Genomic DNA, 25,394 nt, shown 5'->3' with positions numbered 1-25,394 from the left:
ACAAAAATGTAACATCTTTCCAAAAGAGAAAGCTCTCTTTCCACTGTGATGTGTCTTATTAAATTCTGACCCTGGAAGGTTCCTACGTACCAGTCATCAGTTGTAACATTTTAAATTACAGAAAACCAACTTAAAATTCCCTCTGAAGGAGTACATTGATTTTCCCTTCTAAGTGTGATGGTGGTACTTGTAGTATGAGGACACCACACCTGGATTCACAGAAAGAAGGATGTGAAAAGACACAACATGGTGAAAAGTCATCAGTATGCAAGGGAAATGACACTACAGAGTGGAGGCCATCAGAAAACCAATCAGACCACGGAAGGTAAAGAGCTTACTGGGGCTACTTGTAGAGGTTCTTAACTCTGCCTCTAACCCAAGGTATGTCCTCAGGCATGTCTCTTGCCCTCCTGTGATTCCATTCCCCATCTGTAAAGTGAAGATAACAACATGCATCTTTATGAAGTGCTTCAGATGACAAATGCAATGTAACTCCTTAGGGCCAACTTACTGAATGCAGTAGAAGGTAAATAACACAGATCATTCATTGTCCTCCTAGTTAAAAATAGCATGTCCATTTGTTACACCCTTTCTCTCACCCCACTTCTGCAGCTCTACAGCAGCTAGTTAAAGCACACTTTCCTTGTAAGAAAGATGTGAAAGCATCAACCTTTCATCTGTACCAAGTATGCATAGCACTATTCAAAACAAATCATTACTTGCAGCAGCAATGGAAGAATAAAGATGTTTTAAGAATTGCTGTTCTAGGAAAGACAGTATTTACTTTAGCAGTTGACAACACACCAGAATGCAGAACAAGCAAAATGCCTACTGAGACTACTCGCTCAGGATCTGTGTCATGATTCTTTATGGCAGGGGAAAAAGAGGAAGATTCTCTCAGACAACTGTTAAATTTAACCTTAGTATGTAGTTGCAGGATAGTCCAGGGACTTAAAAGTTAGTTGTCTATAGTAGTTATAGGGAATTTTAGTGATCTACAGTTCTCCCATTAGATTGGAGTCCTCATAAATAAATGAATGACAATATATTGATGCAATTGCTCTTCTAGTATGCATATACACTTTTATTTGCTTGAGAACAGCAGTATGTGCTGGGAACAATTATGGTACTACACAACTCCCAGTGACTTAAGGAAGATTTCATTTATTTTAAAGTTAACTTCTAAACTATTCACTTGTTTAATCATAACAAATCTGGAATGTCTTTCTTGACTAACAGCTGAGCACTTGGCTCAGGATATGCAGGTCATTACTTCCTCATTCTTTAACATGAAGGCAACCTGGCAGCCTGCTTGAGATTTCTTGGGATTCTTTTAAAGATATCCAGAAAATCCTTGATAAACTATTCTAGATCATGTCAGATTTCTCTAAAACTCCAGTCACAGCTCCTGTCAGTGCTTGTTTTTCCAACGGTAAGCATGAAAAGCTCTGATCAAATGCCTAGACTGTTGTTTTATTTACAAACTGAGAGGAGTAAAAAGCCCAAGTCCATAGTCTAGATTCTTGTGCACCCTGAAAACTCATTTACAAATTTTTACTTTACTTTTCTTGGACTGCAATTTCAGCCATTTTGTGATGGGATGGAAACATCCTTTTTCCCAAACATGGCCAAATTGCATTTTTAGCTCTTGCAGTGCTCTCACATCTCTAGCTCCACTGAAATTATAATGTTAGTTGGGATTTCCATTGCTGTGACAGCAAGCAGATCCTGTCTGCCAGCATGCATATAGGCTCAACAGAGTGAAATCTTAATGCAAAATGGGGTAAGAATAGAAGTCAATAGTGCCTGAATTAATGTTCCGGTAGAATACCCTTGGGTAATGCTCAGCATATGGAAAGAGAGACACTCAGAGAGGTAGGAGAATAATGAAAATTTAAGAGTGAGGACATACCGAGGAGAATTTTCTCATGCTTTTTATCTTAGATAAACTTTTATGTGGTTTGTCCTAAGTGCAAGATGGCTTGCTGAAAGCTATAATATCTTCGTCCCATACCCTCATGATAATTTTGGTAAAAGAAAAAGATCATACATGTGAGCTGACAAAGTCAAGTGTCTAAGTAATTGGAAATGAACTGTTTAAATGAGAGAAAGAGCTGCAGTTTGGAGAAGGAATGGAGTCATACCCTCAGGAACACAATGATGGTTTGTACCCTTTTAAAATGCTAGAAAATCAAGAAATGCAGATGACCCAAGAGCTACTCTGGGGGGAAAAAAGGCAAAACTGAAATCACTATTGAAAAAAAGAGGCTCTGAAAAGGGCAGTACTGGTACCTCTATTCACAGAGAGCAATGATACATCACAGCTTGGTCTCTAGAGACACGCTGGATAATTGCTCAGTGGCTCCTTTTCCCTCTCCTTTATGCCACCAGTCCAGTCCCTGTTTTCAATCAGTGCCTTGGTCTGTCCTCACGATGGGAGAGGCACATGAGGAGTAATAAGAGAGGGAAGGGAATAAATGGGTCCTCACTCAGGGAGTGCACACTGTTCCTCATTGTCTTTTTTAGTGGTATTCTTAGGGCAGAATCTCCTCCTACACAACTGTTTCCATAATCAGGTTTCCATGCGAATGGTGCCCCTTTGCCAACATATGCCAGTGAAATTAATGGCAGTAGGTCTGTCTCTGTGATATATTCTGCTAATTCTGTGATGAGGGTAAAATGTACTCCTTGTGCATTTCTATTCCATATCCCAAATACGGAAAGGATCTGACAGCCAGAATCCAGACCGTGTAAGTTGAGTTACCTGAGCCAGAAGATGTGACAACACTGGGTTTTCATATCTGACACAGGACAGTCAGCAAAAAGATACTGAATTTTGTAACTTGTCAAAGGATTCTCACTCAAGTTAAGCTGAGACTATCTCATTGATAACTGCAGGTACACTCATGTGACTCAAAAAATGTGTTAGGACATTTATATAGAAGCCACAAGAGTGGGCTAAGAAAGAGAGGATCTGACTTTTTTCTCTTTTTTATTTTTTAAGTACAAGGAAATTCCGAAACTTTCAGTACTGCAGGCAACTTACACATGTTACAAAACAAAAGAATATTGTTAAAATTCCTAGACTACAAATGGATATACCAGCTAAAGCTGCTTTTAAATTGTTTTTGTAATTTCTGACAAAACATGGCCTAAAGACCTCAGATACTAATGGAAATGAAAGAACAGTGCATGGCTCTTCATCCCTTTTTAAAACAGACCAATTTTCTTGAAAGTCTTCCTGCTATACATCTTCCCTTTTCTCTCAAATAAGTCTCAGATAATGATAGGCATTGATACCATTAAATATTTCTATTTTGGTGGACCAAAATAAATAGTTAATAATCTGAGCTCCTCCTAGTTATAAATTACATCAACTGGCTCTCACAACCCTGCTCTTGCAAGGGAAGAGGTGACATCCAGCTTGCAAGGCAAAGAAGAGTGAGCATTTACCCAGTAAGTTGAAGAGAAAAACTTTACATAATAAGACCTCTATGACAGCACTGACTGAGAAGTGTGTTTGCTGCATGCTGCCCCTACTTAGATGATAATTGGATTACAGTTGCACTAATTCATAACATTTTTCAAATATGGAGGTATACCAGATCACTGTTTCTTGCACTATTTTCTCTGCACTCAGACAGCAACCAGATACAGAAAAATGAATGTGAACAAACTACTGCCAAAATACGTCAGTGTTCCCAGGGGGTGGGAAGGCAGGCCAGAAGCAAGCCAGCAGGCCAAGAGAAGATTTCTGCTCCTAGGAGTGAGGAAAGATGGAGTTTCCTGAACATACAACTTCCTGAAGGGTCAGGTCTGGCCACTGGTGTTTGCTTCTACCATGGTGATGGAACCAGATGGAAACAGTCTGTATGTCCTCTTGGTAAAGAAAGAGCACTGCGTCTGCAGGGAAGTCCATTCCTCCCTGACAGGAGCAGCCTTGCAGAGCCACAAACACAAGCACGTCTCTCAATACAGGGCCGATAGTCCCTATTTTGAAAGGCAGACTTCCATTACCTTTTAAGCATTACTGAGCTTTGCAGACGCAACTTCCAAAGACTAAAATCATCAAACAAATTAACTTCCTGTTCAAGCATTGCGATTACAGTGGTTTCACCTTGCAGTGTATCATGTGCTGCAGAGGGAGGAGAAGTTGTGTGAGCAACCGAGGGTGCAGGCTGGCCCCACAGGGAAGGAAGGCTGTTGGCGTGGGGCCCTGGGAGACGTGGCAGTGCCTGCAGGGGGTGGGGACAAGGTGTCAGGCCCACCATTACCACCATGCTCCTGGGGATCCTCGTGGTGCTCTGCTTCATCCCCACTGCTGATGTAACAGGTAACAAAAACCCCCCACATTTCAATCCTTTCCACTATTTTTCCTTACTTTGATCATCAAGGGGTAGAAAGTCTAGTATAGCTTTGAATTAATTTTGCACAAATTGTTCTGTGTTTGAATGAAAGGGGAGAGACAGCATGCTGCTAAGACTGCACATGGATTAACTTGATATAACCAAGAGACCCATTCTTCTCCTGCCACAAGTACCCCTCTGAGATAAGACCCAAGTGCTTTCTTTTAATTTGACTTCTCTTTAGATCCAACTGGAAATTGCATGCATAGGTAGAGGGGGGTTTATTTCACCTTCCCCCTGGGCTTTACAAGTTTTGCTCACAAGTGCCTTCTCTTGGGCGGCAGCGGGTCTGAGCAGACCCGGTGCCAGTGCCTCTCTTGGGGCAGCCTCTCCACCACCTCCAAGTCTCCTGTGTGAAGCTTCAGGTCCCCTCATGGCCTGGCTTGGTGTGATGGGCTCAGAGCTGAGCCCACCAACATCCTCACAGGACTAGCAAATAAAAGGGTCAAACGCAGAGCTGCTTACTGAGCTCAAAGATGGGAGGACGGAATTGCCAAGTTTTTGCTTTGGTAAGTGTATACTTACTAGATACCTAGTTTCTTTCTGAAGATCTTCAGCAAAAAAAAAAAAAAAGTCTATTTGTGATTTTGAAATCCTGAGTCTTAGTGAATCTTTCTGACTCTTCAGTTGTTGTGGCTGAGGGTATTTTTCTCGGTGTTGTCTTGCTGATACCCACTGTTCGTATGTTCAGAGCTAACATGTCTTTCCAATAAGTACATTAAAATGCAAAGCAAGGGGAGGGATGCTGGCTTTTCCTAGGATAATCCTGAGACAGACAATTTTTCAAACCTCTGGCTGAGAACTGTTGTTATTGAGTCTTCTCCAAATATCAGTGTTTTGTATTTTACACGGAACAAATAGATAGGAATAAAAATCTGTTTTCCAGTATAAAACTTTTAACATCTTAAAAAGCTGTTTTTTCTAGTATGAGAGGTGCAATTGAATCTACTTTTCCCTTATTTCTGCCTTATTTTTTCCATAGTTCTTTTCCTCAGTGAAGGCATTATAATTTGCATGACACCATGATCTACATTTCTTTCAGATATCATAGGTTTTTTTCTTCCTTGTCCTTTCCCATGTTTATAATTCTATGTTTGCAATATCATAATTATTTCCACAACAGGCCCCTGGATTGCCAGAGAAGACACTAATTCCAGGAGGGGAGAAGTATCAGCAGTGGGTTAACAGAAACGAACAGCTTTTAAGCAACTCTTTTGAGTTGCAACAAAATAAAATACAGTGTTTGGTTATCAGACACATGGGTTATGCCATGACACTATAGATATTTATACACTTGTTTTGCATGAAGAACTTGAGTTTCTCCGACAGCCTCACCAAGACTGTTCAAATTCTTAAAGGGAAGCACATGAGGTCATTTGCTTCTCAGGGCTCCCTTCTTTTTTCCCATCTATTTTCTCCACCTCTTCTCTTCATTTTCATCAAGATGAGTGATCCTTAGTACTTGGAAAATATTAAGGCAGGTCAAAACCCTGCAGGACTTCCTCCAGCCACAAAGTGTATTATAGGCCTAAGGTATTTTGGTTTGAGGAAAACAGCAGAATTTGTTGTGTTCTGCTGTTGTTAGATGTTCCAATAATTGCTGCAGGTTGAGTTTGAGTCATAGAAAGGGACTTAGAATATTAGTTAAGTCCTTTTTCTTCTGCAGAAACACTAATGTTCACTAAGTTTGTCCTCCTCCTCTTTTTGTTGGCTAAATAATTACCTTGCTGTGGTCTGTCACAGAGGCAGTTAGATCGAGTGTCTGGTATTTTATGAAATATGTAATATAAGCAGGTTCCCACTGCAGTGTACCACAACTGACCTCATCTTCTTACTATCCACATAACCTTCTGTCTTATCATCTCTGGGGGTTAAAATCAACCTCTAACCCACTGAGGTTACCAAAATGCAGAAGATGGGTGAGACAAGGTTAGCTGAGATTAGGATGACATCAACAAGTTCTTGTTTAAAAAAAATAATCACAAACTGCCAAGAAAAACCCGTGTGCTCACATTGGGTTTGATTAAAGCAAGAGTGTCAGCAGGAGCACTATGCTGCCTGCAGTACTCATAGCAGCAAAGTAGGAAAGTAGGGCAGAAAGTGAGTCTGTAACAGCCAGAATGGGCAGATCCCTCCAGCTGCACATTAGACACACAGCTGGGTGGCCTCAAACCAAAGTAAAAGAGAAAGACCCTTGTACCTAGGAAAGAAGAGTAAATGTAACTAACTGAATGGACCCGCAGCAGCAAAAGTGGAATAGCTTTGTTTATCACATTCTGTTTGTGGGTTAAACAAACTCATTTCAGGATTTTCCCTATCCCCCCCTGGGAATTAAGTGGGCCATTTCTTTCCTTATAGAAATATCAACTTATCTCAGATTCCTTGCACTGGAAAATAGCTCCTTGAAGTCAACTGGCATGAAAAAGAAAGAAAGGAGAGTACTAAATATTTTTAGTAGAATATTTTTTTCCAATAGCTGATGATGATTCATGGAAAGTTCTGGGAAAAAAAATAAAACACCTCAGAATAGTTATTTTCTGTACTTTGTTGACTCTATTTCACTTTCTTGGCAAATAAGAAAGAAAAAAAAACCTTCAATGAAGTTTTGTTTACATAAGGGGTCCATGATCAGAGAGGCAGTATTTTACAGATATTATATATGGATGGCATTTTCTTTCATTATGCAAAACCCCCTCACATGTGATCACAAGAAATGTTTAACGTGACAAGTTTATCAAAACGCTTTAACAAACATTCAGACATCTTACACACCATTGCATATAAATCCTAAGATCCTGAGAAGGCTTGCAGCGTGTACACACTGACTTAAATGATTTTACATTTTTAAACTTCATGGTTTTTTGAAACTGTAAACAATAATTTTTCATAACTGCCATTTTTCTGGCTGGGTAAGGTCAAGATATAGATATTTATTACTATACAATATGACTGAACACAGCTCTATCATAACTCTATTTAGGGGAATGAAAACACCTACTAAATGTTTCCGACTTTCACCATTTTAGCAAACCCAAAGAGACACATAAGAAAAACTGGCTCTGTGAAGGCAAAAGCAGTCTTAGCCCATGTTTTCTCAGAATGGTCCCGATCCTACTAAGAATGTAGTCAAATCCTATTCAGATCACAAGTGAAGTGAGGGATGTTTGGTGTTACTCTGTTTTCCCCATGAAACTAATACACATTTCAGCATGATTGACTTTCTTCAATCCAAAAAAACCCCAAGTGTAGAGGAGGATGATGACAGCAGGGCTTGCCTAACACACTGGTGGGGTGAGCTTGCTTTGCCCTTGTTGGCATTAAAACCCAGCCAATTCATGTGGTGCTAATTAGTTCCTATAAATGGAACCAAAAATATCTCCCTCAACTTAGATTTAAGCTAGTAGGATCCATTTTGCGAAACTGGATTTGGTTGCTTAGCTTAAATCATGTAGGAGCATTCTTCATTAATGATCCACCAATGGCTTTTTCCCACTGCTCAGCCAGCCTGCATCCCAAATTCAGCAGCATGGGGCTGGGTTATCACACCCAGCCTGCAAGCTAAGGCAAATAGACCAGACTATAAATCCACGAGGTGGAAATAAGTTGAAGGAACTTCTCCTTTTAGGCTGGTGTATCAAAAGAGACTGGTTGACAGTTAGCACAATATCATGGCAGGGACATAAATAGTCCAAAGCTGTAGTTAATTAGTAGAGCTCAAGGCATGAAGTGAGGTACTAAATGTCAGGAATCCAGATGAGCTGGCAACAGCAAAAGGTGGGGGTAAGTCACAGGAGTCTGCAGATGAGTCTAAATAACACCTGAATGTAGTCCCTCAGTGATAAGATTTTCAGTGTTCTTTGACCTTCCTCTGGCCATAGTGAAAATCCAATCAGGCTGAGCAATAAATATCCACTCGTCTTCTGTAAGTACTTGCAGTGAGAACAGGTGAGCACTTCTCTGAAGTGTAACGCTTCTGCAGGGGTCTGTTCTGGGACGCCTATTTTGGTTGTCAACTGTCAGACAGAAGAGGTCTCTTCTGAAGGTGTATTCAGTCCCTGTGGCAATCAGGGTTGTAGTGGTGGGAAACTACTACAGCACAAATTAGATGAATAACTCTGTCTCAAGTGAGATGTGTAGAATTCTGCTGTGCTAAAGGTAAAGCAATTCTACCACTGACTTGCAAATTGCCACTTAGGCCAAAGTTTCAATTTTCTGGCCAACAAAAATATGATCAAATAGCTTGTCTAAAGAGGTGGAATCCAAACCTCACCCCTCACTAGAATGCCTTATAAGCCTACGTGAGAGCTTTTGTCGGAAAATGCTGATTCGATGAAACTGAAATGTTTTGCTGAAATGTCTTCATTTCAATGAAAATTCACCACAGGCACCACCTCGCTTAAAAACTTGACTTGTCTGTTCTCTCTTTGCCACTCAGTCCCAGGATTCCAAGATCCATGTCTCTTTCTGCTGGAAAGCCTCATCCTTCATCCAAATGCTCATCCTTCATCCAAAGTTTCACAGTGTTTGGATTCCCTGCAAACATGGGATTTCAGAGCTGTGATGAGCTGTCCTCCACCCTCCACACTAATGGTGTGGAACAGAGACACAAGGAGGATGGACTACAATATTTCTTTGCTAAAGCTGAGGCAGCAGAGCACTCCCTGTCTCACATCTTCCTACTCTCACTGGAAGCAAGGGCTAGTAAACGAGACTTTCAATGAGAAAATTAACAACTTCAGCATTTTCATGGGTTCTGCTGGTAACTGGAGAACCTGCTAGCAATGGGTTGTTTTTACTGCCCACACCCTATTACTAGTCTTGTCCATCTCACAAATCTTTGTGTTTACTTTACTCCCTGGACCACATTTATCCCAAAGGAGTATCCTGCTCAAGAGGCTGGGGTACTCCATATTCTTGTGCAGGCATGAACACACTAAATGTAGTCTTTTGGTCCTAAACATTGTTAAATATGGTGAAATGCTAATTTTCTGGGCATTCTGGATCTGGCCTCCTTCCTACTTCATTTCCATGACTAGCCCTTTCGAAGTCTCACCACATGGATTAAGTAGAAAGAATATAGGTTTGCAGCACATGTTGAGGGCAAGAGGCACAATTGTCATTCTGACAGCCACAGCGATTCTCAGGGATCTACCGAAGACTATCCAGACCTCTTATGAGCTGAGCTTGCATGAAAATTTACACAGTCATACACACACACAAAAGTGCTGGCAAGTTCCTAGCTTAAAAGCTAAAACTCCTCTCCTGTTTCTTAGGGGTCATATTTTGAAAAGTAGGGCGTCATTTGTATGAGATGACTTTTCTTGGAAGAAGTTTTCTTCCTGCATAGTCCTTGCAGTGTTTCATTGTTTGGCAGATGGTAGCACAGAGGTCTACATGTCAGAAAACATTTCCTGTTTATGTATCAGTCTGGTCAATTCAAATTGAATTATACTTTCATGTGACATGTTTTTTTGCAGGCCATTCAAGTGCTAAGTGCCAATGCAGTGTCAAATCAGTCAGCTCCTGAGTCCTTAGAGAAATTAAGAACCTACTACAGCTGCCAGCTAGAGAAATTACTTACTTTACATTAAAATGATAGCAGTTCATGCTTTTAGTGTTTATTGCTCAAGGTCCAAACCCTTGAAATGGTTCTGCAAATCTACCTGCAAACTCTTCAGGAGTCCTTAAATTAAAAAGCAAATGTATAAAAAATCTCTTATCTGACTGCCAAACTAAGCTTTCAATTCACAGTATTTTCACTCCATATTGTACCCTGGGAAGCCGCTTGCTAGGTAAAGGATAGACTTAGGTGGCCTTATATATACATACATGCACACAGATGCAGACTAGCCTTCTGAGCCCTGATGTTAAATCTTAATCACATGGGCCACTGCCTGTGCTAGTGTTCTGACTGAAGAAAAACACTCTTGACCGCACAGTCTCCCCTAGTTACTATGTAATTATTTGTGTAGAGGTGGATTGCTGCAACAACAGCTCCTGTGAGAAGCTTCTTCTGCAGACTGTTGGTTACGTACTCCCTAGTAGGGAGTGTCAGCAGGGGAGAGGAGGTATGGAGGAGAGTTGCTTGGGAGGATGTGTGGTTCTCAAGTCTCATGCTGTATTTCATAAACAAGTGCTTTCCTCACTTTTTTCCCCTCCCTTCCAGAAAACAAGATTTTAGTGGCTCAGAGTCCTTTGCTCAAGGTAGATAACAAGACGGCAACTCTAATTTGCAACTACACATACAATGGAACAGGGAAGGAATTTCGAGCTTCGCTGCACAAAGGAACGGACAGTGCAATTGAAGTTTGCTTTATTTCATGGAACACAACCAAAAGTAGTAGTATTTCAAATAAACCATTCAACTGCCAGGGGGCTCATGATAAAGACAAAGTCATCTTTAGTCTATGGAATATGAGTGCCAGCCAAACTGACATCTACTTCTGCAAAATTGAGGTCATGTATCCACCCCCATATGTCTACAATGAGAAGAGTAATGGGACCGTCATTCATGTGCAAGGTAAGCTGGGAAATCTCTGTAGGCCAGTATCCTTCCTAGATACACTCCCTATATAATGGCTTGAGGCAGTATGTTTCCTTAAAAAAAAAAAAAGTGGATTGCCTAGTAAAATTACATTCCTGCTCCTGATGTCCTGAAGAAGACATCTTAAAATGATAATTAATAAAAATGACACATTGGAACAAGGAGTAAATAAGCAGAGATTGATGTTTTTGTTTTCATGTACCTAAAGTTTCCTTTGCTCTTTCCTCCTTAAAGAGACACCCATCCAAACACGAGAGCCTCCGTCTGCAATTCCTTTGTGGATTATGGCAACAGTGACTGGAGTTCTTGCTTTCTACAGCATGCTAATAACTGCAGTTTTTATTAACTATTGGGTAAGAAACTCTGTTTTCCTTTGCTCTATATGCTCTTTGTCCCTATTTCATTTCTCAGGCTATACTTGCCATGTTTACCCCTAACTCACTGATAGCCCTTCAGTTCAGGATGACAGTGTTTCTTCATTCCAGCTATGTATACACACCCACACTACCACATGTGTCCCCAAAGAGCTGAAACACCACCTGCACTCCAGGTGGGCAGTCAGGCCTCTGCCATTGAGTCCTAAAGCAAACAGTAATGCCACAGTGTTGGCAGTGCCCTGTACACCAGAAATACTGGGACATTGTCCCTACCCTCTGCCAGTTGTCCCTGTCAGGGAAGTGTAGAACTACAAGCATTTCTGGCAAAATCCTTTGAGACTATACTGACAGGAGCTCACCTACAATGAAACAGCCCTCATTTGACCCAAGACCATCTGCACTGGTAACTTGTGCCTATCCAGAAATTCCCTTGAGTAACCAGTATTTCTGGCAGCTTGAGCATAAGGGAATAGGAGCACCTGGATCTCAGTACCCTTGTCTGTACATTAATGCTAAGAAAGCTGAGACAGCCTTATGGCTCGTAATTTTTGCTTTCTAATCTCTCCGGAGAGTTGGCTGGCCCAAGTCACATCCAGTTCTGCCTGCTGGAGTAAAAAGAGAGTGAGGCATGGTGCAGAGGCAGCAGCAGGACATCTTCCTTGACAAGCCTTAGGACTGTGTTCTCCAGAGCCAATGGAGTACTCCCTGTGAGAGACTTGAATGTAGAGAACTCTATTCCTTGCACTCTGACTTTCCCCTCTATTTTGTTAAACAGCGATTTTCAAACATTATGAGGTAGCCTGTATAAAGGGTACAGAGTCCCTCACCAGTTGAATGTTGCATGCATACAGAAAGCCACTGTCACTGCTAGCTGAAGCTTGAGATCTGTTAAGTGTTTCACAAAAATACACGTTCTCTATCTATGGCTATTTCTAATGGAAAACAGTCAAAGGGGGCATTGCCTTAGGAAAATGCAAAGGCAGGTTAAGTGGTCCTTCTTTGTGCCCTATTGTAGAGGCTGATTCCAAGGAGAGTTGAGAGGATTAGAGCGAACAGCTGCTGGTGTTACAGTGCTGTGCTACTGTGGCTGTGCCTGACGAGACAGTATAGCTTCAAATCCATCATTTACATCTGAACCATTTTCTCTGTGCTATATGCATTTGGTACCTAATGGTTACACACTTTGCTACTAACATGTCTGCCCCCAGCAAGAGTGACAAGGCTGCATTGCCATGTGTGTTGTTTGCTGCATCAGTTCTTACATGCTGTTATTATTGCTGGTCGTATTCTTTGGATAATATGTACTCTGATTGTGGATGTATTTAGAGTGTTGCTGAATGTAAACACAGCTGCCTAAAAGACATTATGAATTGTGAAAAAACAGGTCCTAAATGTGATAACCGACAGACATGTTAAGCCTGATCACTTGAGCTCCTGAAAGCAGATAAAGATTTGTCTGTTTTCATACAGTTCTGCCTTCCCTGAAGGAAAACCGCTTTCTCCAAGAGTAGCAGTCCTTGATCCTGTAACAGGCCAACATTCACTCATACTAGCAAAATGCCTTTCTCCTAAGCAAAATTACCTTTTAGGTGAGGTAATGTGTATTGTGGAGATGAACACACACAGATAAAGCTTTTCTATCTAATGCTTTATATGCATTGGCTGCATTACATGGCTTAAGCAGTATGTAACTTACATTCAACACTCTGCGTATATATAACATTAATATAAAAAGCTTACCATATTTCATAGTAACTGCCCCACTCTGCAAGTACAACATAACTCAGCCATCAGATTTTCTAATGCAAACCTCCTCCAATGCCACAGTATCACTTTATACTGCAGCATATGCAACTATTTCTGTACATTGGAAGGAAATTTCAGTAACAAGGAGATTGCAAAACAAGGTATGATCAGTATTAAGGAAAAAGCATGGAAGCACTTTACCTTCCCCTGATCAATAAAGCCATAAGCTATGTAAAAAACACCAGCCTTGTGCACAGCCTGCAGCAGTCAGAGGCTGAAGTGCTGCTGTAGCCACAAACATCCTCTGTGATTTTAAGCAAATTATTTCACTTCTGTTCTGGTACTCTTATTTCTCAAAGAGCTGATCCTTCCCACGTCTCACAGGGGCATTATAAGCAGGAATTCAACGGTGGAAATGAGATTTTTGAGGCCCAGACAGGGAGACATAAATGATTGACATCAGCTCTGATTCTTTTGCCCTTCGAAGGAAGGTTCAGAACAACATATGCATTGCATGTTACTGCTGTAAATGGTAGGCACACCATGGTACACATAGTTTGGGCTGATTTTTCCTGCTCTTATTCTGTTTGAGTTAAGCTAATTTCTTTTTTCCTCCTAATAAATGAGGACAGCCTTCACAGCTCAGATTGTATTATTTCTGCTGAATCATTCCACAGATGAGAAGTGATGGTTAGAGGCATCAGTTCGTATCCTTAGTTTGTAGCATTCCTTTACCTGGAGAACTACACTGTAAATCTCTCAGCAGATAAGACAGAGACTTACATTCAGGTTGGGCAAATTCCACAGATTCTTTTATGAGAACATGTATTCTAATTCTCTTGTAAATATATTTAAACCTGAAGCTGCCTTATAAATATGCCTGCTTCCCTGAAGGAGGGCCTAGGGCCAGAACCGTCAGCAGTTAAAATGAGAGTTTTCACGATTCTCTTCACCCTTCTCCCACAGCAAAAATCCAGAAGGAATATGTACCATCAGAGTGACTACATGAACATGACTCCCCGGCATCCACCATACCAGAAGAACAAGGGTTACCCATCCTATGCCCCAACACGAGACTACACTGCGTATCGGTCCTGGCAGCCGTAAGACCCACCAGCTGACCCACAGTAGCCTTGTGCACTTCTAGGCAGTCACCTGCTCTTGGACATGGAAGGATAGCCTCTCATTTTCTCATTATGTTTGTTGCTATTGATCATGGATGCCTACACAATAGCAAATATTGGCTAAACTTTGATATAAAATACTAAAAGAAAAAAACAAACCAACCAACAAACATAAAAAGGGGGGCGGGGGGAAGTAAAAAAAGAATTGTTCTCCATGATGGCTGAAAATGAGGCCCAACTTGTGCTGAGGGTTGTCAGAAGTTAAGATGATCGCATCAGACCTCAGAGCTGGTCTCTTCCTAACACTTGTGGTCTTGCTCAGCTGTTGGGAGAAGCAGAACTTCTGTTCTTTTCCAATAACTGCTGCCTTAGATGTAACCCTTAATCTCCTTTCCTGTGTGTCTAATCATCAGAAACCCTTGTTGCTGTTAAACCCGGCAAAATGTAAAAAAAATATTTTCTTCTCTACTAGACCAGAACATAATTCGAAGTTCAAAATACATGCTTAAAAGAAAGAGGGAAAGGTCAGTCAGAAGGCATCCAAGCTATTAGGCTATGGCACAAATGATCCACCAGGAAAAATCAAGCTGACACAAAACTAGTAAACCTCTGACATGAGTCTTTAGGTTGGACACTTTGTGAACGTTCATAAGGCCATCTGCAGTCATGACCAAGCAACTTCACAGAGTGAGAAAGCAATCAACCTGAACACAAAATCGAGATAAGCAGGAGAAGAAGATCTGTCTTTGACATGAAGAACCCCAATTAGGTTTTGTTTGCCTACAGCAAAAGAACATGAAGTCATACATGAAGCATTAGAAAACACAGAGGTCAGATTTTGAGAAGATTTTTACTTTCATTTTTGAATTTTTGTTTCTATCCAAAAGGTGTTCTGCTGAGTGCTCCTGAAGATTTATGCACATCTTCTGGCACCTAGGTTGTACCAAAGCTCTTTCAAAACTCTGGGTCCACTTATGAGAAACTAAAGATCACTTGAGTTTTTTTTTCCCATAAGCACCCAATTTTTGGGATGTGAGAGGGTTCTTCATTCCCAGTATTGTGAATTGGACCTGCAAGTGCTCAGGGTGTGCTCTGTGCACTTTGTGTTAACTGGAGGTTACATTTCTATCTAAAGATGTTCTTCAGGACTGCTCCATGCTGGAGTAGGACAAAGTCTTCAGCAAAACCTGATTCATTCTTTCAATTTGGCACATTTACAATAACAGGACATCCAAAATTGTAATTAGGGTTGTCTTGGCATAAAATCCCTTTTCATACTGAGGAGACAAGGTTTATTTTATAGAGACTACTGAATAAAAAATTAAAAGAAAAAAAATCCATATTCCCACATTGAAATAAAATTGGGATTGTACAACATTTAATTTCCTCCAAATTGGGACAAGAAGATTCTTTCTCTCTTTGAGGGTTCAGAATAAAATTAGAGATGTGGAAGTATGGCAACAATCTGCTTTGATGTCTTAATCAAAGAAAAAATTTTGGCTCTTCCAAACGCAAGTTTTATTTGAGTTTGCTGACTGGGCCCCAAACCTTTCATTCTGAGTCATATCGTTGTGAACCATGTTCCTGGAGGGTGCTGTGCCACCTCTGAGCAGTGGTGAGGTGCCTGCTGTCCCCCCGGCCAGGGACAGCTGGGGCCCCAGCCCTGGGTGCAGAGCCCCCGATGGCAATGGTAAGGGAGGCCCAAGAGATCCAAGAGGCAGTGCTGTGAGTTTGGCGTGGGAGTGCAGTCATGGACCCAGCAGGCCTTGAGAGCCTTGCTCTGGCTCAGTTCAGCAAACCCAAAAGCTTATGATTGGGCTGAAGAAATTAAAAACAAACTATTATTTATTTCTTCTCCTTTTCCCTCATCACATGCACAAACACCGAAAGGCTGACATTTTTCCACATACAGTTTTTACTCTCTTCCTGAAAAGCCCCTCACTGCACCTTTGTACTGCAGCTGAGGCAGCAAGGAACTCGTGCAGGGGGCAGAGGGGAGGGAGCCAGGTGGACACATGGCAGTCCCTGCCCGGTCCCAGCCTGGTCCTCCTTGCTGGCACTGACTGGGAATGATCCTGTGCAGGGCCATCCAGCCACTCCCGTCAGAGAGCAGCAGGCTGAGCACAGTCCTCTGTCAGGGTATGGCACTGTCTTGCTGTGCTCCAGTGCTGTCATTGTGTGACACAACATTAACAAGTGCTCCAATTACAATGTGCTGTGAAAATTCACAGTGCAAATATAAGGTGAGATGGCAAAAGTGCATCAAAAGCACAAAACAGGATAACCGTTCTTTGTGTAAACTGCATACATATATTTTTAGATATAGATGTATCTGATTTATTATACTTATATTCCTTAGAGTTTTATCATACTTTTTGCAATCTCCTTTTAAAATTATTAAATAGATATGGTTAATTAAATCCTGAATAAATGTATTAGGCCTGAGGCTAGTCAGAGGAAAGTATTACTTTCTAAAGCAAATGTTGGTATAATTTGCTTTCCTTCCCCCAACACTTTTCTACTTTCCATGTTTAAAACATACTGATAGCTCCCAGGACATGATACTGGAAGTATCATGTAAGTCCTGGAGCATCTGGAACAAGTATTAATTCATTTGACTGACCAAAAAGGGAGATATGTTTAGGAAGCATCCTAAACATAAAATGAAAAAATGAGGACAATCAGGACAGGAGAAGCCACAGCCATGGGTTAAAATGGACATTGCTGTCATATTAAAGCTCTGTAGGGACATGAATTACAGACTGTTGGAGATGGGATACCAGTAAGTACCTTTTATCCACCACTGTAAGGGACTAAAATAAAATGTTTGCAGAGAAACAAGCCAGTTAAGGCTGGAGTCTGGCTCTTGGTATGTGGATTAGCATATTCAACAAACAGCAATTCTAATTTATTCCATCTGGTTTTAGGCAATGCAACATGCCAGGACAGCCCTGGCCCTTCCTGGCCCTGCCTTTGGGGTCTATATGCTGTTTATGGGATGATGTAAAGAGGAACCTCCCTCTGCTGCTGCTCTGAACTTGGAAACTGGCCCTCATGGAGGGCAGCAGTAGATCAATAGGGTTTTCTGTCTTACACACAGGTTTTAATTCAAATACAAATAAAATCCTGCTGAAGAGTGATTTAATTTCTCATTCTCCTTTCCCCCACTTTTGGATCTCATGTCAAGTGAACATCTGATCTACAGTCATCATATCTGAACAGCAATCAACATATGTTGCAAGGGGTCAACCAAGGGTTGTGCAGCTCCAGCCCCCTGCATGCTGATTCCTGTTCTGCACGTCTCCAGCACAGCACGAAACAACAGCCTGGCTCTTCTATGCTTCCAGGAACCAAGCCCCTAGAAGACAAATGCTGAGGAGGGAGCCTGTGTTATCTTTGCAGTGTCTTGACCCCCTTGGAGTTGTCAGGTTTACTAAAGCCAAAAGTCTTAGATGTTCCTTCTAGTTTGAATATCCTCCTCCCCTATCACATTTTTTTTCAAAATGCCTCTTATTTCTTCTGCAGCTATAAAGGTGAACCCTGCATCTCTGCCAAACAATATCCCATCTTCTTTCCCTGCTTTTTTGCTCGTCTTTTTCCTTTCATTTCTATGCCAGACTCAGCAGTTCAGGAACCCATCCTGTTGGCTAATCTCTAACACCACTGTGCAGCCTTCCATATGTGCCCCTGCCTGCCTAGTTATTTGCTTCACAAAGACTGTCTTGTATGCCACATTCCTTCTCAGTTTGGGGTAAGGAGTTGCCACAGGAGATTGAAGCCATGTGGTGATTGGATAGGTACTTGTTTTCTGTTTGAAGGATTTGGGGTCTTTCATCCCTTTGATTTTTCCCATCATCTTCAGATTTCCAGTTGGGCCAAACAGCCACGTGGGAATCCCACACACCACGTGCTTCCAACAGTGCATTTAATTTCCGCACATTTCATTTCCTGTGCATAGCAGGCTTTTGACTATTGCCAAGTCATTATGCCTGCAGACATGCCCTGACAGCAGAAGCAACTTTGGCTACTGATGGTATGTTTGACTAATAAAAACATGGTACAAAAAGCTTGAGTTTTAGGAGCACACAGGCAAAGGCTTCAGTGCTAAAGATCAAACCTTTCCACTTTCAGCAAGGCTTTTGCTGTGTGACTGGAAAATATGTTATTCAAGATGAATCACAGACCAAGACATAATTTTGTTAGTCACTCATACTAACCAGAAAACAGGTTAGGGTGATAAGTACAGCATCAGCTTTTTTAAGGTCCAGTAAAGATGGGAAAATGCTGAAAACAGCAACAGGCAGCAATTTGTTGCCCAAGTCAGTGTCTTTAAGTGGCTATGAGAGGGAAACTAGCTGCTTATCTTGATGCAAATGGATTGTTCTTCACAATTAGGTGCTTTTGTTAGAGCATCACATTACAGTATGTTACTATTCCAGCCTCAAGGGCATGCAGATAGTTTGACGTGGCCAATTTGGCTGACAAAGTATTAGGAGGCTGCCAATTTCATATAAACCCATTTGCAAAGAAACAGAAAGTTGAATGGTCTCAAATTCATGGTGTTTTTTTGTTTGCCTTTTTTTTTTTTTCCCCACTGGATCTCCAGGATCAAGGTACTGCTTCTAATTTTACCCCCCTCTGCACCACCCTCCCATCCTTGGCCCTTTTTAAAAATAAAAATTAAATGTAACTTTTATTTTCAGGTCCCATAAACTTACCAGGAGCTCTTCAGTTTTGGGGAGCTGACCATTCAGCTGACCATTGAAATTACAAGGAATTTTAAAATGTCACAAGTTTCCTAGCCATTACATCATTATGTGGCCACATCATTCCTTTTCCTCACTGACTTTTTATTCCTTCAAGGGAACTATTCTGGATTAGGCTGAAATGTTCTCATGGGTTGGAACAACTCTAGTTTTTCAGACAGGAAAGATTACTACTTAAACAGCAAAATCAAAGACGCAAACAAGCAATTAGTAACAATACAGCTCCGTGGAAATTAACGTAGTGGTTTCAATCTGGAAGGAGGAACAAATGGCCTTTTTACAATATCCTTTTGCTCTAAAATAAAGAAGCTTAAGAAATTACATACTGAAGTACCTTAGAAGACAAGAGATCAGGTTGCAAAATTAAGAAATCAAAGGCAGGAAACGCCAGAAGGAAGCTTTTCTATCCAGCCTCCCTTCTGCCCCCTTGTGTGACCAGAGTGGCTCTTTAATCACAGTTGCATTTTCCCCTTAAATCCGAGCACACGCTGCGCGGGGCCGGCCCCGCTCTCTCGCCGCTCAGGAAGGCTCCGGGCACGGCTGGAGCAGGCGCTCAGCCGGCCACGCTGCAGCTACAGATGGCGAGTGACAGCTCGAGCCCCTCGTGTGGAGAGCTGCAGCGGGACACAACCAGCAATCAGGCTGGCTTAGATAACAGCTAAATTAATGCCCGATAGCCTTGTCAGTGCCCCATTAAATTAGATCACTCTGTCGTGAGTCAGAACGAACTAATTTTCCTGCTATGCTCGCTGCTTGTGACAGCCCTTGGGCTACTTTAATCTTCAAACACCAGTGGTCAAGAGATGATTTATTTTTTTTCTCATGAAAATGATGAAGTAGGTTGCTCGCATTTCTTCCTGAGCTTCTCAAGCTTCCCCAGACAAATCAAAACTGGCTGCAGAAAGGAAATTGTTTCTGTCTTTGCATAGCTCATTAGCTCCTGATATGCAGGGACAGAGGTTGAAATCCAGAGTGGAATGCCACCTTTGGGAGCATTATCCCTTGTACCTCTTTCTCTCAGAAGAATGTTGAAGTAATGCAAAAGTTTTTCTTAACAACAACAAAAAAATATAAGACTATGAAGATACAGAATTGGACAGCAGGGGAATAAACTCTCTCCCTGCTGCAGACATACACTGTTGACACTTCTCTCAAGTCCAGCTCTGTGATGGAGCAATCCAGAAGTAAGGATGGGAGAAGCAAAAGGGGTTAAACGAGAAACCACTCTGAAACCACTTCAGTGAAGCTCTGGAACAGTCCCTCAGGGAATGGAAATGAACAAACCAGCTGCAGGATTCACTACACAACCCAGACTTCTGCCTCTCCCTAGCCAACTACTAGAAACAACTATTAAAAACATCCTAGCCCTTCTTGCCTCAAGAAGTACTTTTTACTGCTTAGGCTGCTCTGCATCATTGAGAAATAAACTGCATTGATGGTGAAAGTCAGGTTAGGTCCTGTGTGTGGACTTGGGTGCACTGTCAACTCCCAAGAAACTCTTGGGATAAAGCACAAATTATATTCACAGGGCAGTGGACAAGCAAACTGGCTGGAAAGGAAGGATGGCTGAATGGCTGACTGCAGAAAAAGTGGAGTTAAGCAACTCCAGAGCTTTTTTCCAGCAGCTAGAGAAACGCATTGGTTTGAACCGTGGCCCTGATGAATTTCCTCCAATAAAAGTAGCTTTTGGAAGGATGAAGATTCTGTGGTTACTTCATGAGATTTAAGTCCAAATAACCATACATATACAAAAAAGATTTAAAAATACCCTTATTTCTTCCTTTTCTCCTTTCTGTACTATAGGATTACTTACAAATTGTACAGTAAAAAGGTTTTTAAAAGGTTTTTAAAATCAGCATTCCTTTGTTGTTACTCTTTTTTTTTAATTTTCAATTTTTTATTAAGGCATTTACGTTGTAGTTTTGAAATCTGACTTCAAACTGCCGAGGGAGAGAGGCAAAATGAGGACTGGGGTATAGGCAGAGAACACATGTACTGCAGCTCAGCACTGCATGGCAGTACCCACGCACTGTGAAAGACAGTAGGTACAAAGGGAAGTTTAAAGAGTCCACAGGTTACATGAGCAACCTGGTGAAAAAATGTCAGTTAGAAACGAGCAGCAGAAACCAGCTCTGTTTTCCTACTGCTGTGGCTTTGCTCAGCGATGATGACATATAAAGATTAAGCCTAACTGCATGAGCTCCAGTTGTTTATCTCCTTTTTTATCATCGCCAGTAAGTGAAGGAGACATGTGGGTGTCACCTGCAAAAAAAAAAGAAGCTGCATTTCTGTGAGAACAACATCTGCAGATCAGAAAAGGCAAATGGTCTTGTTTAATTCATGCATATCCAGTTTCCTTCCTGTCACTAATCTGCAGCACTGAATTTAGTCTCCTGGATTTCCTCAGCTTTATTATGCTGGGAGAGAATGCAAGAGAGAGGGAGACAGAGAGACTTGAGCAATATTAAGTGCCCAGAATGACTGCAATCACTGAGGTCATTTGTAAATCACTAAGATAGCCTGGCTCCCAGGCCAGGAGTTTGATTTCCCTCCCCCTTCCTCCCATCTGCTGAACTATGGAGATTTGCAACAAGAAAAGCTATCTGCTGTGCAATCAATTTACAGAATAACATTTTGTTTGGGCTGCTATTGAGGGAAGTTGACAGAAACTGGAAGTCCTGGGTCACCAACCAACTCACAAGTGTTAGTGTCTATGTAGATGTAGAAAATGTGGTTCTTCTGTCCTTGCACATTTGTGTCTGTGACAGAATGAATCTCTGCACACAGTTAAACATTGCCTGCTGCATACATTGCATAGAAATCACTATTTAAAAAAAAGATTTAAAGCAAAGGCATCTCATACATTGGAACTACTGAGGCATACTGTATGTATGGACATGCAAACAACTGTACAGACACGGATGCCATATTTGGTCTTTTCTCCCCACCATTATGTAAATATATAAAAATAAAATAAAATAAAAACCCAGTGAACATGTCTTGGATTGCACATCAAGCACAGTATGCTCATTGCATCTAAGGTATCTTTAGACTAATGATGTTTGATGTGGCTGTGTGCTGACTTGTCTGGGTCAGCCGACCAGCCATCGAAATATAAGAAGTATCAGAAAAATTTTAAATTCAGACTGTCTGTATTTAAAAGTAAGACTTTCCTACACCTCCAAATTTGCTGTAATTTGCTGTAGCCCTAGACTTGAGATATATTCATAAGACTTTTATCCTTAAGCCCAATGAGAACACTGATGACCATCCCTTTTTGACTGCAGATCAGAGAGCAGATTACCTGTGGCTCTGCTTTAGCTGTTCTAATCATCAAGAGTGCTTGTTGCATTCTTCCAATGCCCCAGCTACAGTCCAGGAAAACCAAGGACCTGACTAACCCTTCTTGCCCAGGTGCAGAATATGACATTCACCTTTCCCACTAAACAGACCTCTTCACAAAAATTAAACTCACTTGTTCTTGACAGCTGCCATAATGAATGTTTGGTGAATAAAGATTAATTCCTTGTTCTTGCAAACAACAAGTTCTTGTGTCCATTTACTGAGGAGAAGAATCCATTTGATGTATCATTAGCTGTGTGAGGAAGTTGCATATCTGTGCAACTCGCTGTGGGAGTGTCTTCTTCCCTCATGTGAATGCTGGGCTGCAATCTGGGTCAACAAACTAACGTTTTGCACTTTTGACTATCGAAGAGAACAAGAAAAATATCAGAAGTAAAACTGTGAAATCTGAGGGACTGATCAATGCAGTGCTGCCTCTTGTTGAATGGCATGAGCGCTAGCAGCTGAGTAGCACTCTTGGATTGGTTAGGACTGAGTTCACACTGTAATCTCTCCAATTTTAGCATCTCATATACACATATAGATTGCAAAGAGACAGCAAAAACCTAAAGGATCCCAGACAGGGGAAAATACAGAGAAACAAAAGATTTTACTTGCTAAAGGCAAACTGGTTTTATGCTGGGAACAGGAAACCAAGAGACAGTGCGAAGGCTGTTGCGGGTGTTGGAAGAGCCACTGCTGTAGTTACTGTGCATACCTGGGTGACTCATCATCATTGTGATGCTGCCTTGCACTCAAATGTCCCTCCTTCCCCAGTTGAAGCCAGCTGGCTCATCCTGCCTGGCCGCTCTGTGTTTCTTCTCTGCTAGGGTATCATCTGGAAAGCACTTGGGCTGGCACAATGATGGGCTAGACATTGTACTTGTGAGATATACAGAATATACGTGTGACACACACAGAAGTGATGTGCCAGTCCCTGCTTGAGGAGATGAAAAATGAAAAAAGGAAGTGAAGGGAGAAACAGAGGCAGGGTGCTCATGCACAAGTACGAAGCTCAGCAGTTATGAGGGCAGAAAGCACAACCAGGACATTCTTCACACCACTTGTAAACTCTATCCACTGCACACACCAAGTGTGCATGTGTATCTTGTGGGGGACTCTGCTCCACAGGAACTAGAGGAGCTAGTGGCTGATCACTTGTAAGCTGTGGAATCACCTAGTTTTTGTAATGAGTTTTCCTGTGGTCACAGAGTTGCCCATCTCTTACAGGCTTTCCATAACCCAAATGTCCCCTATTACTTACGGACAGAGGATGACAACCTTTGGTTACCAGAAGACAGGGCTGGGGAACATTTAGGTCCATTTAGAAAGGAGGCAGCCTATCGGCTGCTGTGGGAGTAAAGGGGTAAAGTGGCATGGCAGTACACTGTAGTAATGGAGTATGGCAAATCGAAGACAGCAGAAAGTCAAAGCTCTGTGTCAGAATTTGTCTGTGCCACCAGGCTGGAGCCTTGTGAAGGTCATCTGATCCACTGCTCTTCAGGAAAGATCAGGAATATACCTCATTACACAGCAAGACGGCAAGTGAAGGTGAGGAGTCTGACTTGGGAGCAGGAGGTTCAGACTAACTCACATTTTCTATTCCTCAAGAAGATTGCCAGGGTATTGACAAGGCATCCGCAGCATATATTCTCTCTGCAAACCGTGGAACTTGCTTTGCATACCAAGGATAAGTTAGTCTGCAATTTATTCTTGAGCAGATTGCGAGCATATTCATGTACAACAAGAATAAAGACTGAAGTCTATTCCTGCATCCATTCCTACAGATGCCCTCAAGCTCTGGGTAGCTGCTGTCCCTACAGCTCAACAATTTGGTGGCCAAGATCAGCTGGGCTGAGAGCTCATCAGAAAGACTTGGCAGAAGCAGAGTACTGTGGAGATTACATTAGACTCTGACCCAGAGAAGCACACAGATAAGCTTCACTGTCAGCACTGCCTCTGAGCTTTCATTGGCACTTCCTATGCGTATTCCTTATGGAGACTTTGGGCTATTTTTACTAGTGACTACATTTTTGTACAGTACCTGGGACTCCAAGTCTTGGTCAAGGTCTTCATATTGTTGTACAAATGACAGCGATAACTTTACAAGGCGTTATATCAGATCCTCATCCCTTCTACAGCAAATGTCATCGTTAAAAGCCACGGAGGAGAAAGTACTATAAAAACAAACCTGCAAAGTTGCAGGGGCTGGGACAGAAACACAAAAATATTCTTTCTTTTTCTTCCTCCCACACATTTCACTTCCTTTCTGGCACCTCTCTTATGTACTTGGAACACATCTGGCCGTCAGAGCTGTGGTCTTTCCAGAGCTTATTTTTCATTTTATCACTTATTTATGTGGCTACACATCAACATCAAAGGGAAGCCAAGAAAACAATATCAACAGAGAGTTCTTTAAGTGTTCTCTCTCATTTCACAACCCAGAAACCATAGGTGATCCCCTCACACTGAATTCAAGCACAGCACTGCCCTGAAGCAGTTCCATGGAGGGAGAGAATTGCTGATGCTTGACTTGCAACAAATTTGCAACATCACAGTACTAGGCGCATACAAGGAGGAAGAACAGAGTGCATTTCAAGCACACATACACAAGCCAGAAGACAAATGAATGTTTTTCAAAGGGTAAAAGGAAGCTCTATACCCACCTCACATCCCATTTGCCCGCTCTCTCCTACCCCCTCTTCCCCATTCGAAAATGCTTTATTCCACATGGAACATGTGTATATGGTTTAGAGGGGGTAAACGTTTACACATATATTCCGTTCTATGAGAATATAATGTTTCTTTTACAGTTAGGCCAGCATGGGTTTTTTATTTCCCCAGCTCTGGTCAATGTAAGGTCTCCTTGCACCAACAGTCCATGCTGTTCGGTGACTGCTGCTTGCCCTGTTCTCTGGTTGGCAGAGTGTGGCCCTTTCTAATGGAAAAAAAAAATTCCTGAAGAAACTTGCTATTTGAATGTATCAGTTGGTCCTTTTGCAAACTATATTATACTAACTCTCTTCCCTCATCCTGGGGGACCCAGAACTCATGAGGCTTTTTGCATCAGAACATAAACACAGACCTAT

The 25,394-nt window shown here is 41.7% G+C and overlaps 2 protein-coding genes across 4 annotated transcripts in view; one reads left to right on the top strand and one right to left on the bottom strand.

Moving 5' to 3' along the window:
* Positions 1–25,394, bottom strand: part of RAPH1 (Ras association (RalGDS/AF-6) and pleckstrin homology domains 1) — a 197,532-nt gene that overhangs the window by 134,102 nt on the left and 38,036 nt on the right. The gene's annotated exons all lie outside the window — the stretch shown is intronic.
* CD28 (CD28 molecule) lies at positions 4,220–14,683 on the top strand. Its single transcript, XM_027678388.1, has 4 exons — positions 4,220–4,333; positions 10,573–10,926; positions 11,185–11,303; positions 14,040–14,683. The coding sequence occupies exons 1-4, from the start codon at positions 4,279–4,281 to the stop codon at positions 14,178–14,180; spliced, it is 669 nt and encodes a 222-aa protein (XP_027534189.1). The 5' UTR covers positions 4,220–4,278; the 3' UTR covers positions 14,181–14,683.

Source organism: Neopelma chrysocephalum, unplaced genomic scaffold (assembly GCF_003984885.1).
Source record: "Neopelma chrysocephalum unplaced genomic scaffold, ASM398488v2 Primary Assembly neopelma1_44, whole genome shotgun sequence".
NCBI lineage: Eukaryota > Metazoa > Chordata > Aves > Passeriformes > Pipridae > Neopelma > Neopelma chrysocephalum.
The sequence above is the reverse complement of the archived record's forward strand: the minus strand, read 5'-3'. Positions and strand labels throughout refer to the sequence as shown.